This window comes from Hoplias malabaricus, chromosome 2, assembly GCF_029633855.1.
Source record: "Hoplias malabaricus isolate fHopMal1 chromosome 2, fHopMal1.hap1, whole genome shotgun sequence".
In the NCBI taxonomy this organism is placed as follows: domain Eukaryota; kingdom Metazoa; phylum Chordata; class Actinopteri; order Characiformes; family Erythrinidae; genus Hoplias; species Hoplias malabaricus.
The window spans coordinates 80,936,185-80,951,496 of NC_089801.1; the positions used below are offsets into that span (position 1 = coordinate 80,936,185).

At 36.7% G+C, this 15,312-nt stretch overlaps 2 protein-coding genes across 2 annotated transcripts in view; both read left to right on the top strand.

Moving 5' to 3' along the window:
• LOC136678518 (NLR family CARD domain-containing protein 3-like) overlaps nt 1–15,312 on the top strand; it is a 140,775-nt gene that overhangs the window by 62,283 nt on the left and 63,180 nt on the right. The window lies entirely within an intron of this gene.
• Nucleotides 10,488–13,927, top strand: LOC136687362 (interferon-induced protein 44-like). Its single transcript, XM_066661761.1, has 6 exons — nt 10,488–10,676; nt 11,393–11,542; nt 11,882–12,053; nt 12,175–12,275; nt 12,486–12,661; nt 13,387–13,927. Exons 2-5 carry the CDS (start codon nt 11,408–11,410, stop codon nt 12,651–12,653), a joined length of 576 nt encoding a protein of 191 aa, XP_066517858.1. The 5' UTR covers nt 10,488–10,676; nt 11,393–11,407; the 3' UTR covers nt 12,654–12,661; nt 13,387–13,927.

The following is a 15,312-nucleotide window of genomic DNA, read 5'->3' on the forward strand; positions in this document are numbered from 1 at the left end:
TAAAGAACATTTTTGTTATGTAGTTTGCCCCAATACATTCTTAAAAATTTTGCCTACTTACTGAATTTCTAAAGAGTACTGAAATTCAAAACCCATTTCTAAAAATTTTGGGACACTGCAAATTGTAAATAAATATAAAATTCAATGATGTGCAAATCAATTAAACTGTATATTTAACTTTTGAACTGTTTTCCCATTCTTAATTGTTGTAGGATTTCTGCTTCTCAACAGCTTAGGGTGTCCGTTATCATATTTTCTCATTTCATAATTCGCCAATAGTTTTTTGACGTGAGTCTGGACTAATTTAGCTTCTGGAATCTTTTATGACAGAGCCATGCTTTGTCAATCCATGCAGAATGTGAGTTGGCTTTGTCTTACTGAAATAAACAAGAGTTTCCCTGAAACATATGTTGTCTGGATGGCAGCATGCTGCTTTAAAAAATGTATACATCATTTAGCATTAACGGTGCACTCACAGATATGCAAGTCACCCATGCCATATGCGCTATTGCAAGTACATATCATGATGGATGCTGGCTTTTAAACTCTGTGTTTAAAACAAGCTGGATGGTCTCTCTCCTCTTTAGCTCAGAGGATGAAGCATCCATGATTTCCAATAAGAATTTCAAATTTTGAGAGACTCTTTTCCACTTTAGTCCATCTTAAATTAGCTTGGGCCCTGAGATGCTCTTTTTAAACCTCTTTATTTCCCCCACAGCTATCCACATTTTAGTATTGATTTTGGTGGAGATACTGGAATTACATTCCATATTCCAATGAGCCATCAATAGAATTATTTCTGTACTGGGTCATAATGTTCTATTTCTTATAATATATATTTCAATCTATATTTTAATAGATTTCAATATATTTCATAAGATAAACTTATTTCATTGTGATTTATAGCTAATAATTTCCTTTTTTATTTTTTTTTTATTTTATTTTTACCAAGGATTCCTACCAGTGTGGGAGCAAAATAACTCTTAGACATGTACTTCTCGACTGTGCTCATCTAATATTTGGGTCTGACATTGTCTCCACCCTACACTAAGCTTTTTTTTTTTAACTTTTGCCATTTAAATTAATTTTCAAGATAGTTAAGAGATCATGGAAGATCACCCTAGTCTGATTCTATGACTCTATGAAATTAACTGCAGTTACTTACTGTACGAGTGAAGCTGGTTCCAAAGCTGCCTTGAGTGTAGGGCGATTGTTCCAGAGCACCAATGGCATTACGGCCCAAGAGGGCTCTGTTGACTGAATTTATGAAGCATGACTTCCCTGCTCCGATCGGTCCATGCAGCAGAATCCTGAGGTTCGACAAATTTGGCCTTAAATTGTCCAAGTCTCTCAGTATCGCCTCTTTTTTGCTGAGAAAGATGGTGAGCAAACTAAGGTTACCAGCCATTTTCTCTTGTAAGACAGTATTTCATTATTATAATAGAATCACCACTGGAACTTCTATGTATATTAACTACACAAATGCTTAGTCATAAACTCCTTGGCCCTAGAGATCCCACATAAACGTATCATACCCACACTGTTACATCCATTAACCACTAACTAATTATTGAGTATTAACCAGTTAATCTGAGTTACAATTTCCAAATTACAATCCCAGTACTCTGAGTAACATTATGTTAAAGGGACACTGAACTATTTGGGGGAAAATTAGAATACAGACTAAATTACACTGGGATACTGAACGTTTTTTGAGTACATAGAGAAATACTTCATAACTGGATATGAATGTGGAGTTAACAAAGTGATAAGAACACACTTTTTTATTTAAGAAGACAAGACATTAAGAACAAGTTCTTGTTAAAAAAAGAAGTAAATAAAACAAGGAACATGTATTTGAAGTTTAAGGAACACTACTTAATATTATTACTTTAACATTACAGCTTCAAAATCATTGTGATGCTTCACTGACCTGTACTAGGGTTTATTTAAAGTCTAGAACTTGTTCAGTCCAGTTAAGTGTTCTTGTTTTTACTATGATATAAGCATATAATCTCTTACCTCCAATACACCGGCCTCCATGCTGTAACGAATTCTAAGTAACAACATGACAATTATAAATGTGAGTGAGTAATAATTTTACAGAGCATCTAAACCACACAGAGAGTGTCAATGAACATCTTTTAAAAGAGAAATCTGTTTGGAGTTATAGGTAGTAGCAATATCTGGCATTATCTGTTAATACACAGCAATGTGTTCATGGCAGAAAAGATCTTTTATGAATGGATGTTTCTTTTTTTCTAAATATTTGGACTTACCCTGTGGTGGAGGAGGAGGAGGAGAAGGAGAACGACGACGACGAGGAGGAGGAGAAGGAGAACGACGACGACGAGGAGGAGAAGGAGAACGACGAGGAGGTAAAACAAGCTCAGGAACAAATGCTAATGCAACGCCCTCGAGGACTTTCCCCAAAATATTCATCCTTTAAAACAGATTCCACATTTATTCATTCATTCATTCATTGTAACCCTTATCCAGTGTGATGTGTCACGTGTGTTGTGCTGGTACAAGAGACAGTAGCTCATCTGTCGCTGCACAGTGTGTGTCGGTCGTCCTATAGTCCTTCATCAGTGACACAGGACGCTGTCGGCTGGATGTTTTTGCCTGGTGCACTATTCTTAGTCCAGCAGTGACAAAGAGGGGTTTAGACTCCAGCAGCCACTGCTGTGTCTGATCCACTCGTACCAGCACAACACACACTAACACACCACCTCAACATCAGTGTGGCTGAATTTTCTATTGGTCCTATAGAAACATGTCTGGAAAATGGTCAAAGCTATTGCAGTCCTCCCCCCACCAAATGCTTCAAATTCATCTCTGGCCCTATTTGAACATTTTACTGTACTGTTACATATAATATATTCTAATATCTTAGTTTATTAATAAATAATTTCTCAAAACTAATCTACTCTTCTTCCCTCTAGGCAGTGACTCCATATTTTTGCTGTAGGCAGGGAATGGCCAGTTGTTTAAGCACATAGTTTTGTGTGGCGTGGTCAAGATTGAATTCAGAGACATGCTCTTGATTTCAAAGTGGAGACACTTAATTTAAACCGCAACAAAAAACCAGCAGTCATTTAGTCCTGTTTACAAGACCACAAGTTCACTGGGTCCTTATAACAGCATGAGGGATTAATATAAACATAATCGAGCAATTAGAGTGCACTTTACAAACCTGAGAGTTGGGTTTTGCTAAACTAAGGGCATGGATTGCTAAACCATGGGTGCTGATTTTCCTTTTCACTGTTTTCAGATGCACTCACTGTGTTATAGCGCTAGTGTGTTCAATAAAGTTAGATATTAACTAATCACACATAAGCATTCATACAGGATCAAGCCTGACATTTTTCTCCAAAGCAAACCCTGAATCTCCTTTTCTCACTACCTTTACTTTTACACTACTGGGAGCCACCAGCTGTCCTTTACGGCATGTTATAATTTCAGCATGAATCCACCAACAGAGAACCTCCGAAATGACCTGTATTCACATGTCATCACATTAACTTTCACTGAAAATTTTTACTGCTTCCATTTTAATCAATGTTATAGAGATATTGAGACGAAACTTACACTAGAGGCTTTATATAACAGTTTTTTTAAGTAAGCAGGCATTATGAATGCAGGATCCACCGAAAGTGAAACCAAGAATTAATTACAATCTGATCAACTCTGTCATTTTGAAGGTTAAGTAGTGTTCAGTATATTATGTGATATTCCTATTGTATCAAGGTATAAAGTCTTACCTCAGTAACAAGGGTGTGGAGTTGATTCTCGGCTGCAGGGGGTGAATGAGTCAGTGTGTGTGTGTGAGTAACTGTTGTGGGCAGCTTTTTATACTCTCCAACCATGTGAAAATGAAAGCAGCAGATCTGTGACAAATATAGATAACCACAAGACCCCCCACCCTTACTCAGGCTGGTTTCTGTTTCCTCTGCTCCCTGGACATGCATTTGTCCTCTGTTGCATTAAAAATCAAATTAAAGTTAAAAAAGTATTGATCTTTTAATTGGACAGTACTCTTAAACTAATGAGGAATTGAAGGTGTTATATTTTTTATGCATATTCTTTGCATAAATAAACAATTTATATATGAATATACAAGGCATTATATGCCATAAGTACTTACATGCAAGTAGTTATTAAAAATAAAGGTGCTACAAAGGGTTCTTTGAGGGTTCACTTTTGGTTCCATATGGAAGCATTTTTGCTAATATGTTTAAATATGTGAAGAACCTTAAAGCTAGGGTAGGTGATTTTAGAGCAACCAGTCGGTGTGGGTGGGGTTGGAAAGAAGTCCTACTAAAAAGACATTAGTTCACATTAGTAAACACAGAGAGATAAATCTTTGTCGCACCTATAAACAGTGTTTATACGGTCTATTACTCGTTTAAACTTGCCCAAACTCACAAGTGCACTCTAAAAGTTTATCATCATCCCATTCCACCTTAAAAGTGACTAAGTTGAGCTCTTCAAAGTTTCGATTCCAACTTAAATGCTGCCGTGATATTCACACCGTCACACACTAGCATATTTGAGTTTTTCATTGAATTTTATTTATTTATTTATTTTTCCTATTCCACCTTATGGACTGCAGCTGTTACAGAATGGCTCACAGAAGTGTCAAAGCTGTATGTGCTGTTGTTAAGTGCCGTCACGGCAAATGTAACAGGACACACTTGTATCCATCAGACATACCCTGCCCTAATATTTACTTTCACTTTCACAAAGAGAGTCTAATAAACAGTGCTCTGCAATGCAGCTGAAGCTTTATCAGAATCACTGTGGTTTCTGGGAAACCCTCCCAGAACAAATGAGTCTTTATTCAGGTCACAGTCCCTCTGCAGAGAACCTGATCATTTAGTAGAAACCTGTTGGGTTTTTTATTTCTCTTTTTTCTCCTTCTCATTTTCTCCTTTTTTACTTGGTGCTCTTTTTTCTGTTTAACCTGGCCTTTGTGACCTGATATAAACATAGGTCCAGTGCTGTGACTGGAGAGGTTCTGACGAGGGGGCGGGGCACAGACGAGTTCTATAGTCTGTGTACACTGTGTGAGGTACAGCACAAATTTAGAATGACTCATTTCATGCCATGGTTTCTGACTTGGGCAGACAACTGACTGGGTGATATTATTTCACAGTGTGTGGGTTGGGAGGAGCTCCAGATCCCCAGATTAAAAGACTAATGCACTGATTTTTTTTTTATATTATGTCCCATTTAACAGTTTTTAAGCTGCGGCCATGTAACAACACAATTTGGCAAGGGTTTAAGGGCAGTGTCCAGCTTGAACGTTCAGTAGTATATGATTTTCAATACAATAAAATATGTAGGAAAGAAAATGAAGGAGGAAATAAATACAAATGTAGCTAACATTCAGGTTTATATTTGTCAGAGACCTGCTGCACTTTTACTTTCACTTTGCAGGAAATTATATAAAGCCCCCACCACACACACCCTGACTCACTCACAGCAGCAGAGCTTCAGCTCCTCCTCAGAGATTTCTGTGACGAAGGTAAGACTTCAGATCTAAACATAGTAGAAATGTTCCTAAATGTGAATATTTATAAGTTACTGTGAAGACATTTTAAACGGTCATTTTGGAGCTTTTCTGTTGGTGGATTCCTGCTGAAACTGTAACACAGTGTAAAGAGAGGCTTGTAGTTCCCAATGAGGTAAAACATAAAGGGCTTTACTTGGGTTAAAGAAGATAAAGCAGCTTACACCAGACCTGATTCTATATGAATGCTTGTAAGTAGTTACACGTGGAACTCATTGAGGTATTTTTGTAGCTCGGAAGTTGTTAGCTTGGTTTCTCCATTGTGGGACCCTGGACTGAACCATTCCCTGTGTTTAATGGTTCAGTCCAGCTCCAGATCTGTCCTGCCTCCACCCTGGTTCTTGTGCTGATTCCTGGTTTTTCAACCCTTTCTGTGTTTCTGGGTTTATGAGTAGATTAGTCTGTGTGATATGTGTCTGCCTGATTTTTGACCCCTGTTTGTCGTGACAGTGGCTGTGAGCTTACCTCTATAAAAGCACTGAGCACACATTTCCTGCCGGCATGACTCAGCAAACACCGGAATTCACAGAAGGATATAAATATACTTTGACACATTGAAACATAATCTTTCCTTCGTTTTATCTGGCCTCAAAGAATTGAAAGCAGAATTTTTAAACTTTGATATATATAATATTATATTATATAATTATTCATTCAACTATGTATTAATAAGATGTGAACATGCCACTAATATTCCTTAGTTCCTTAGGAAGCTTTCATTTCACAACCAACCGTGTGTTTAAAATAACAGAAATATTTATTCATATTATTCATTTTTGCCTTTTTGTAAATTTTTTTACACAAGTCACAGTAAACGAGATAGGAGAACCAAACTGCTTTCTCGTGCCTGAAAGCAGAGGGTCACCCACATCAGGGTAGCCATCATTAAAATTTAATAAGGCCAGAGTATAACAGCTGTCTCTGAACATGAAGGAGAATCATTGGAAAAAAATGTTCACTAGGTGATTTTACAGGTTCAGTCTTTGTAATGCATTAAACACTAAACTGCACTGTATCTCCTAAAGTATACAGACACACCCTAGAATATTAGTTACAGTTTCTACACACCAATGTTGCGCTCACAAAACTTATGTCTCTATGAAAAGGCGCTGCCTTTTCAAGGAGACACTCTGGAACAATCCATTTTCCCAATCCTCATCACAAGGGTTGAACTGTAGTACTTTTCTGGAGTGTTTGAGCTCTTTTGGGATGAGCTGGATGAAGTGAGATATTATGGAAAAATATTTGACTTATCTAACAACACTGAAACAGTGAGTACTATTTAAAATCCTAACTAGAAGGCTGCAGTTAGCATAGCTAGCTAAATCTTATGACTACTGCTAGCTATAGCTACCAACCTTTGCTAAAATAGAGCAGCTGTGTAAGGAATAAATGTTATATTGTGAAAATCTCATAGAATGACAGCTGCTAATACATGCTAGGCTTACTGGATACAATTGCTATCATGTTGGCTAGCAGGGTTTAATAATTTTCAGACCAGAGAGCTGCTTTATGTTGGCCTGTAGATAACACCAGTGAAATGACAGCTGCCTTGTTTTGCAATATAGCTAGAGTTAGCAGTGATGCTAACATCAAACAATTTGTGCAGCGGCCTTGGAGCAGGGCAATATATCCTTGCTCATATTTTGTCATACAGAATACATTGAATACAGAATGCTTCTAATATAGTAATTACAGTAAAAATTATTATTATTATTATTATCATTATTATTATTATTATTATTATGTATGGGGCATCTCTTGCTCAGTAGAACTCTACTATAGTGAAAAGATCTCCACTTCTGGCCCAATACAACTCCAGTTCCATGGTGAGGAGTTACCCAGTTCATGGTCCAGTCAAACTCTTCCATGGTTAGAAAATTCCAGATTTCATGACCTATTAGTATAAAAAAATAAGTAATATCTACATTGTAAAATTACTTTATTAACAAAACATTTTAACATTTCTGTTTGGGTGCAAAAACAATATGGAGTATATTTATATTTATTTTTTGATACAGTACTTTCCCAGCTGCTTTCTCACTGCCTTTTCCAGTATCTGATCTCTGTTAACTTTATAGCAGTGTGTGCTTGCATGTAACAGAAGGCTTAATCAGTAAGCAGTCAATAAAATATATGATGGATATCAGATGAATATGTTATAACTCTTTGTTTCACTTGAAAGTGGAATTATACCCGAGACATAGGAGAGTGCTGAAGGAAAGTCCCACGCCGTGCTGCTGTTTCAGTTAAACTGAATTTGACCTGCACTTTGGTTATTCTACACGCTGATGTAAACACGTCTGTGAAATAGTCATTCCACGCTTGTTTTTCAAGTGTTTAAGTTTATCCAAGTACTGAATCGGTATTGTTCTTTGGTTTAAATATCTTGTTTTTGCTTTAAGCTGTAAGCTCTTCTTCCTGATCAGGTTCAGTACAGTTATTATATTTGTAAGTTATTATATACTTTGATTTAATAGTAAAGTATATATTATGTTAAATTTAGTAAATAATCAAGTATTCATTATAAGACTTTTAAATGGATAATGACCTGTGCATAATTATAAAATGTCTATAATATATATTAACAATTATATATACACTATAAATGTTTAAAAGGAGAGCTTTGAGTAAAGTGATTGATGGTTTACATTTTTATTTATTATAAATATAAACGAGGAATAATTTACTTGAAACACAAAACGGTGGGATTTGAAACATTTATAATTTGTTTAAAATCCTTAAAATGTATTACTTTATAATGCTTTATAATTATGCACAGTCCATTTAAAAGGCATTAGAATGAATAGTGAAACTAAAATTATATGTATATAAGTAACAATAATCAGGTATAGCTCCTTATAAGAGCCTTATGTGGCATTTTTGAAGTTTATAAGCTATTTGATTTTTTTGTTTGTTTGTTTGTTTGTTTTAGACACATAGCTTGGTTTGCTGTATGTTACTCTAAGAAATGGCTGCTGCTCCTGCAGGAGGTAAGTCTGATCTTGCAACAAATGTGTTCTTCACTTTTTCGATGAAGTTAATACTGACATTGTATTTAAATAAAAAAAAAAGGGTGAGTAAAAAATTATCCACATTCTATCTGTAATGTATTGTAATCGATTTTTAAAAGAGGCAAATACATATTTTTTTTAATATAATTTCCCTGCTTTTAAAAACACTTTGTCCATCAACTCGCTTTTGTGTTCCCTCACTAAAAAGGTTTAAGGCTCAGCGGTGAGCCACAAATGAACTGTTGTCTTCCTCAGATGTGAATCTTTATCCTCACAGGGCTCATTTCAGGGATCAAACAGGTGATAGTTTGATGGAGTAAGATCAGAACTATAGGGAGGATGCTTTAACAATTCCAAAGGAAGTTTTTGGAGAACATTGACAGTGTGGGCACTAGTCACTTTTAATTATTTTTGAAACCCAAGATAGACCCAATAGACAAAAAGCAAATAGTTAAATCACTAGAAATAAAACCAATCCAAACAACTAATGAGGATTCTCATTGAGTAATCTAATGGCTTCTGGTACAAAAGTTACTCTCCGTCACACAGCCTAACATCTAGGACATTGGTACAGATGACCATGTGATAACAGTTCAAAGGCAGGATATAAGGCATGCGATGGATCATTGATGATAAAACATCCTTCTTTCAGAGTTGTTTGTCTGTGCAATGAAGTCAGTGATCTCAGTGGAAGCTCAGTGATTTTGGAACACATGGATATTAAATGCTGTAACTGATTTTTGTTTGTCAAAGACAGGAACTAAGAAATTACAGAGAATGAATCAACACTCTCAATAAAAGAGCATTAAATGTTACAAATCTAAAAAACTCGATTTGCAAATGAGTTTTTCTGGTAACTAAATGGTGAATAAAAGCAGACCAGTTAAACTTCAGCCACATACAGTAATTTATACCCCTCAAACATAACATTCCACCTTAAAAGACGCAGAGCTTCTGAACATAAACAAACCAGAGAACAGTGATTCCCTACAAAGACAAATAATTATTTAAATTATTATTTCATTTATATATGAATACAATGTGAGCATTTTTACCAAGCACTGTTTCTAACTTAACAAATTTCTTTTTTTTTTAATATTCAGAACTAAATACACCCTGGAGGCAAGTGACTTGGAGGTAAGAGTCTATGAGATATAATAGATAGCATACAAAATTACATTAGAGGAATTACACTGACTGCCCGGCATAAGAGACCTTTCTAGGCATGTTCTAGCATATCATCAGTGGTCACCAGTGGCTATTTTACTTTCTGACTGGATTTCTAGTGTTCAGACAAAATATGACCACATCTCCACCTTGGCACCTACTACCATTTGAAAAGAGGGGGAAAAAAACTGGCTATATGTCATAAGAAGAGGCACAGAATGAGAAAAAAATAAACTTTGCAGGATAAATTTGATTGGTCTCAAGTTGTGTTACAAAAGAATAAATTTTAAATGCCAGGTGCCTCCATATTATTTATAATTTATAATTATAATTAATATAGTGTACAATTATAGGGCAGCATGGTGGCGCAGCAGATAGTGTCGCAGTCAAACCTCCAGGGTTTAAGTCCCACTTCGGTCCGTGTGGGTTTCTTCCGGGTGCTCCGGTTTCCTCCCACGATCCAAAAACACATGTTGGTAGGTGGATTGGCGACTCAAAAGTGTCCATAGGTGTGAGTGTGTGAGTGTCGCCCTGTGTACACTGGTAGGCTCCAGACTCACCACAACCCTGAACTAGATAAGGGTTACAGACAATGTAATGAAAAATGACAATGAAAATACAATGAAAAATGTATAATTATAATTTTTTGACATAAGAAATATCAGTCATGGGTATTTCAGTGTTGTTAAAAAAACTGTTCTTTTTTTTTCTTACTGTCTTCGCTCAGAGAAAGGGACCAGATTTTAGGACACCTGCAATGTTTTTCACCAAGTTTGGACTTGCTCAAAATTCTGCTGCATGGACCTACTGGAGCAGGGAAGTCATGCTTCATAAACTCTGTACAGAGAATACTCTTGGGTCGTAATGCCATTGGGGCTCTGGAACAAACGACGAGAAGTGGTGCCAGTTTTACTCGCACAGTACGTATACATACATACGTACATCTGTAGAAATTCAGAAATACATACATCAGGAAATTCACATCAATTTTGTACTGATTGGGTGGCATTTTGGTGCTAGAATGGTATCGCACTCTTCCATGACATCAAGGTCTTGGGTTAGAACATCACCTCGGGTCACTGTCTGTGAGGAGTGTGGTGTGTTCTCCCTGTGTCTGTATGGTTTTCCTCCAGGGGCTCAGGTTTCCTCCCTCAGCCTAAAACATATGTTGGTAGGTGGATTGGCTGTGTGAAATCATCTACAGGTGTGAGTGTGAGTGACTGGGTGAGGGTGTGAAACTATCCACAGGTGTGCATGTGTGAGTGACTGGGTGAGGGTGTGAGTGACTGGTTGAGTGTGTAAAGTTGTCCACAGGTGTGAGTGATTGGGTGAGTATGTAAAGTTGTCCAAAGGTGTGAGTGTGAGTGTGTGAAATCATCCACAGGTGTGAGGGTGTGAGTGACTGGGTGAGTGTGTGAAGTTGTCCACAGGTGTGAGTGATTGGGTGAGTATGTGAAATCATCCACAGGTGTGGGAGTGACTGAGTAAGTGGGTGATGCCTAGACTGTTGGATCTGGAAGAGTGTAGGCCCTACTGCAACACTGATCAGTTTGAAGCAGATGCAGAAAATGACTGAATGAATGAATGAATTATCATTGTCTGTATAATTTACATTATTTAAATAATTTAATTTTAGCTCAAAACACACAAGATGAAGAGACGTGGAGGGGGGCGTTTCCCTTTTGTTTTCTGTGACATCATGGGGCTGGAGCCAGAAGAGTCAGGAGGAATACACACTGAGGATATCACTGCAATTTTGGAGGGAAAGATTATGGATGGCTTCATTGTACGTACACAAACTCTGACTATGTTTGTATCATTTTCTGTTAGCAATTTCCCAATTTCCTTTTTCTGCCAAAAAAAACCCTCAATCCTGTGTTCAATTCCCACCTCAGGTCACTGCCTGTGAAGGGTATTTGGAAATACAACCCAAATAAATATTGATAGGAATATCACATAATTAATTTTAAGAAGGAGACAGACTGCTGCTCGCCAACAATGAATGGGGCGAAATGAAAAGAATATAAGTGAAAAATACATGAACTGAACATTTACTATGAAGTAAAAGCAGGGATATAAAAATTAAATAACACCAGTCCACATTTTTGATTTTCTGTTCATCTAGTTCAATCCTATGGCACCTATAACTGCAGACAGCCGGAAATACAACACAAACCCACATCCGTGTGAGAAAGTTCACTGTCTGGTGAGCATTCTTCCTGCAGACTCCATCTCAAGAATGAGCGACAAAGTTATTGACAAAATGAAGGCCATTCGAATGAAAGCTGCTCAACTGAGTAAGATTCATTCATTTCCTTAATAAAAAAATTAAACTGAATTTTCAGTTTTTTCTGTGAAGGACTTGTTTTAACATGTTCATATTCTCAGATTTTATATTTTATACCATGATTTTTGTAGATATCCCACAAGTTATTATTATGACCAAAGTGGATGAGGCCTGTGAGCTGGTGAACAAAGACTTGACTAAGATCTACCACAGCAAAAAGATCAAAGAGAAGGTGAGCTAAGAAATTAGTTTTTTCCATGATTAATACTACACTATGTCCCTATTCAAGTAGGTTTAAAGAAGACATCATTTTAACCTACAATTCTTCTTTGTGTTATGAAAGAGTGGTTATACTGACACCTAGCGGTCTGGATAAGTGTCAGAGAGAAGGTTTACAACATGATGGACCCTTGAATTATGGATCTCTGTGTTGTTTCTGTAGGTAGATGAGTGCAGTAATAAACTGGGGATCTCCTTGAACAGTATCTACCCTGTGAAGAACTACCATGCGGAGATCATCCAGGATCCCAACGTTGATGTCCTGATCCTCATGGCTTTGAGGGATATTCTCAACTTTGCCAACGACTATGTGGAGGATCTTTATGACTAAAGTTCCAGGTGTGGAATGCCACAATAACACGTGGAGAGTGTTTACATGTTCCCAATAATCTGTCAACTTCAGAAAAATGATTTTGCCAGCAATCCTTTAAACGAGCCCTGTGGTAATTTGATAAAGAGAAAACTCAGAGTCTGCATGAGTCACTCAGTAATCAGATTTCTTTACCAATACCTAATGTCTGACTGAGAAACTTAAAAAAGCAATATAATATCCAAATTTTTGGTGCCATTTGCTCATTACCATTGAGTCCCTTAACTGTAAATGTTAATCCAAATATAATTTCATAGTTTTAGCACTGAAAGTAGTGTTTGTTTTTTCTAGAGAAGCTAATCTTGATCTCGTTCTCTGTGCAGATATTGACAAACAAACAAAATAAGAGTAAGGATAGACATGGTGTAAAATTACAGATTACTGAGCTGAAATCCTGCTTATTTCTGACTTCTTGAAACCGTATAACAGCACTTATTATTATTATTTATATATATATGAAATCATCTTTTTATTTAAACTGGATGATTAGTATCATCATCAGGTTACTGCTGTAAAATTATTATTTTATGCAAATAAACACATTCACTGAGACAAGGATCTACCTGTATGTCAAGCCAGAGCATGTTCTTTCTGTTCTAGCTTGTTTGTCTGATATGTTTTAGGTAATTACATTTTTATATAAATATTAATTTTCTGACTTTTATTTTGTTACTTTTTTGTTACTTTCCCTTAGAAGGCCTTCTTCTGAAATTATGGGAAGCAACAGTGAGTTTGATGCTCTTTGCACACTAAGAAGACCGCAGTGCCTGTTGGAACACTGCAGTGAGGATTTGATTATATTCATCCACAAAACAATAGTAAGGTCAGGTATTGGTGATGTTCTATAGCACTAAGCAGAGGGGTTCTGTACAAGTTTAGCCAGCAGTTGGCATTAGGGATGTTTTTTTTTTGTTTTGTTTTTTTTACCAAGATGGATACATTCAGTGATTAGAGTGTACTTATTAATGAATAAAATTTGTATTTATGACTGACCTGGGAATTGAGCCACAGTTTGCCAGTTGGAGGGCTGTATATACTATATATAACAGCTGAATGTGTTCAAGCCAAGTTCAGAGGTTCTCTGAATTCTGTTGTTTGGACCTCACAGTTTATGTGACCACACCTAAAGCAAAGTCAGAAATACAAGTAGCTCTTGATTTTGTTCCCTGCAGTCAGTGACTGTCTTGGTTGTGATTTCAAAATAAAGGCCAAGCTGTCCTAATGTTTTGAGTACACCATGTTTGTTGTCTTTTCCTTTAGTAATTGCTTAACTATGAAACTATGCAGTTCCTTACAGCTGACATTAGTACAACTATGATTAAGGTGCTACAGAATATTCTTTGAGTGATACCATACAGAGGAACACTAGTTTTCCAATTACAGACTGTAGTATGTCTGTTTCTCTGCATACAGGTACATTGTTAGCCTCCTTTCACCGTGTTCTTCAATGTTTCAGGACCCCCACAAAGCAGGTATGATTGTGCACTGACACAGACAATAGTGGTGTGTTAGTGTGTATGGTGTTGGTACGAGTGGATCAGACACATCATTGCTGCTGGAGATTTTAAACACTGTCTACACATTCTTGGTTGGTGGACTATTCTCAGTCAAGTAGTGAAGCTGAGTTTCCCCATGTGAGAAACTTTTATATAGTGTTGTGTTTTTAAAATAATATAATTATCAAAATAATATTTCAACAAAATTTTAAAGGAAATTTTACTTAAAACAAAATTCTAACAATGCACAGATCAAACAAAAAGCCAAACACAGACTAATGTTAAACAAGCTAAGGAAGCAGGATAATAAACTTTTGCCATAATGAACCCCTAGGGCTTGTTAGAAAATGTATATTACACTGGAAAGTAATTACCCAATGCAAGCCCAGTTTAATACATGTGTAATTCCTCATACAGCACCCGATAAAATACTCTGAAAGTTACCCTGGGGACCAGTCACAAGTCATTCCCAAGTGTGGCCATCTGGACAATCCCTTGTTCATTTCCAAGGACTCCTTCAGGATGCATCACACTCCTGAGATTTTGTATTTATTCCTCTTGTATCTTCAGTTTCATTGTTGTTATTGTATTGGGTTCTGTGTTTGTGTTTTGATTTTAATGTCGTCACTTTGCCATGTTCTAGGTTTGAGGTTCTTATTTCTCATCTAGGAAGCATGTTCAAGGGTCAGAATGTGTTCCTGTTCTGTTTACATCACCTTTGTGTATTCTCCGTGATTTCCTTGTGTGTACAAACCAGATTCCAAAAAAGTTGGGACACTAAACAAATTGTGAATAAAAACTGAATGCAATGATGTGGAGGGGCCAACATCTAACATTTTATTCAAAATAGGACACAAATCACAGAACAAAAGTTTAAACTGAGAGAATGTATCATTTTAAGGGAAAAATATGTTGTTTCAAAATTTCATGGCGTCAACAAATTTTGGCCATTTTTTACCACTATATGGCATCCCCCCTTCTTCTTACAACACTCAACAGGCACAGAGGAGACCAGTTTCTCGAGTTTAGAAATAGGAATGCTCTCCCATTCATGTCTAATACAGGCCTTTAACTGTTCAATCATCTTGGGCCTTCTTTGTCGCACCTTCCTCTTTATGATGCGC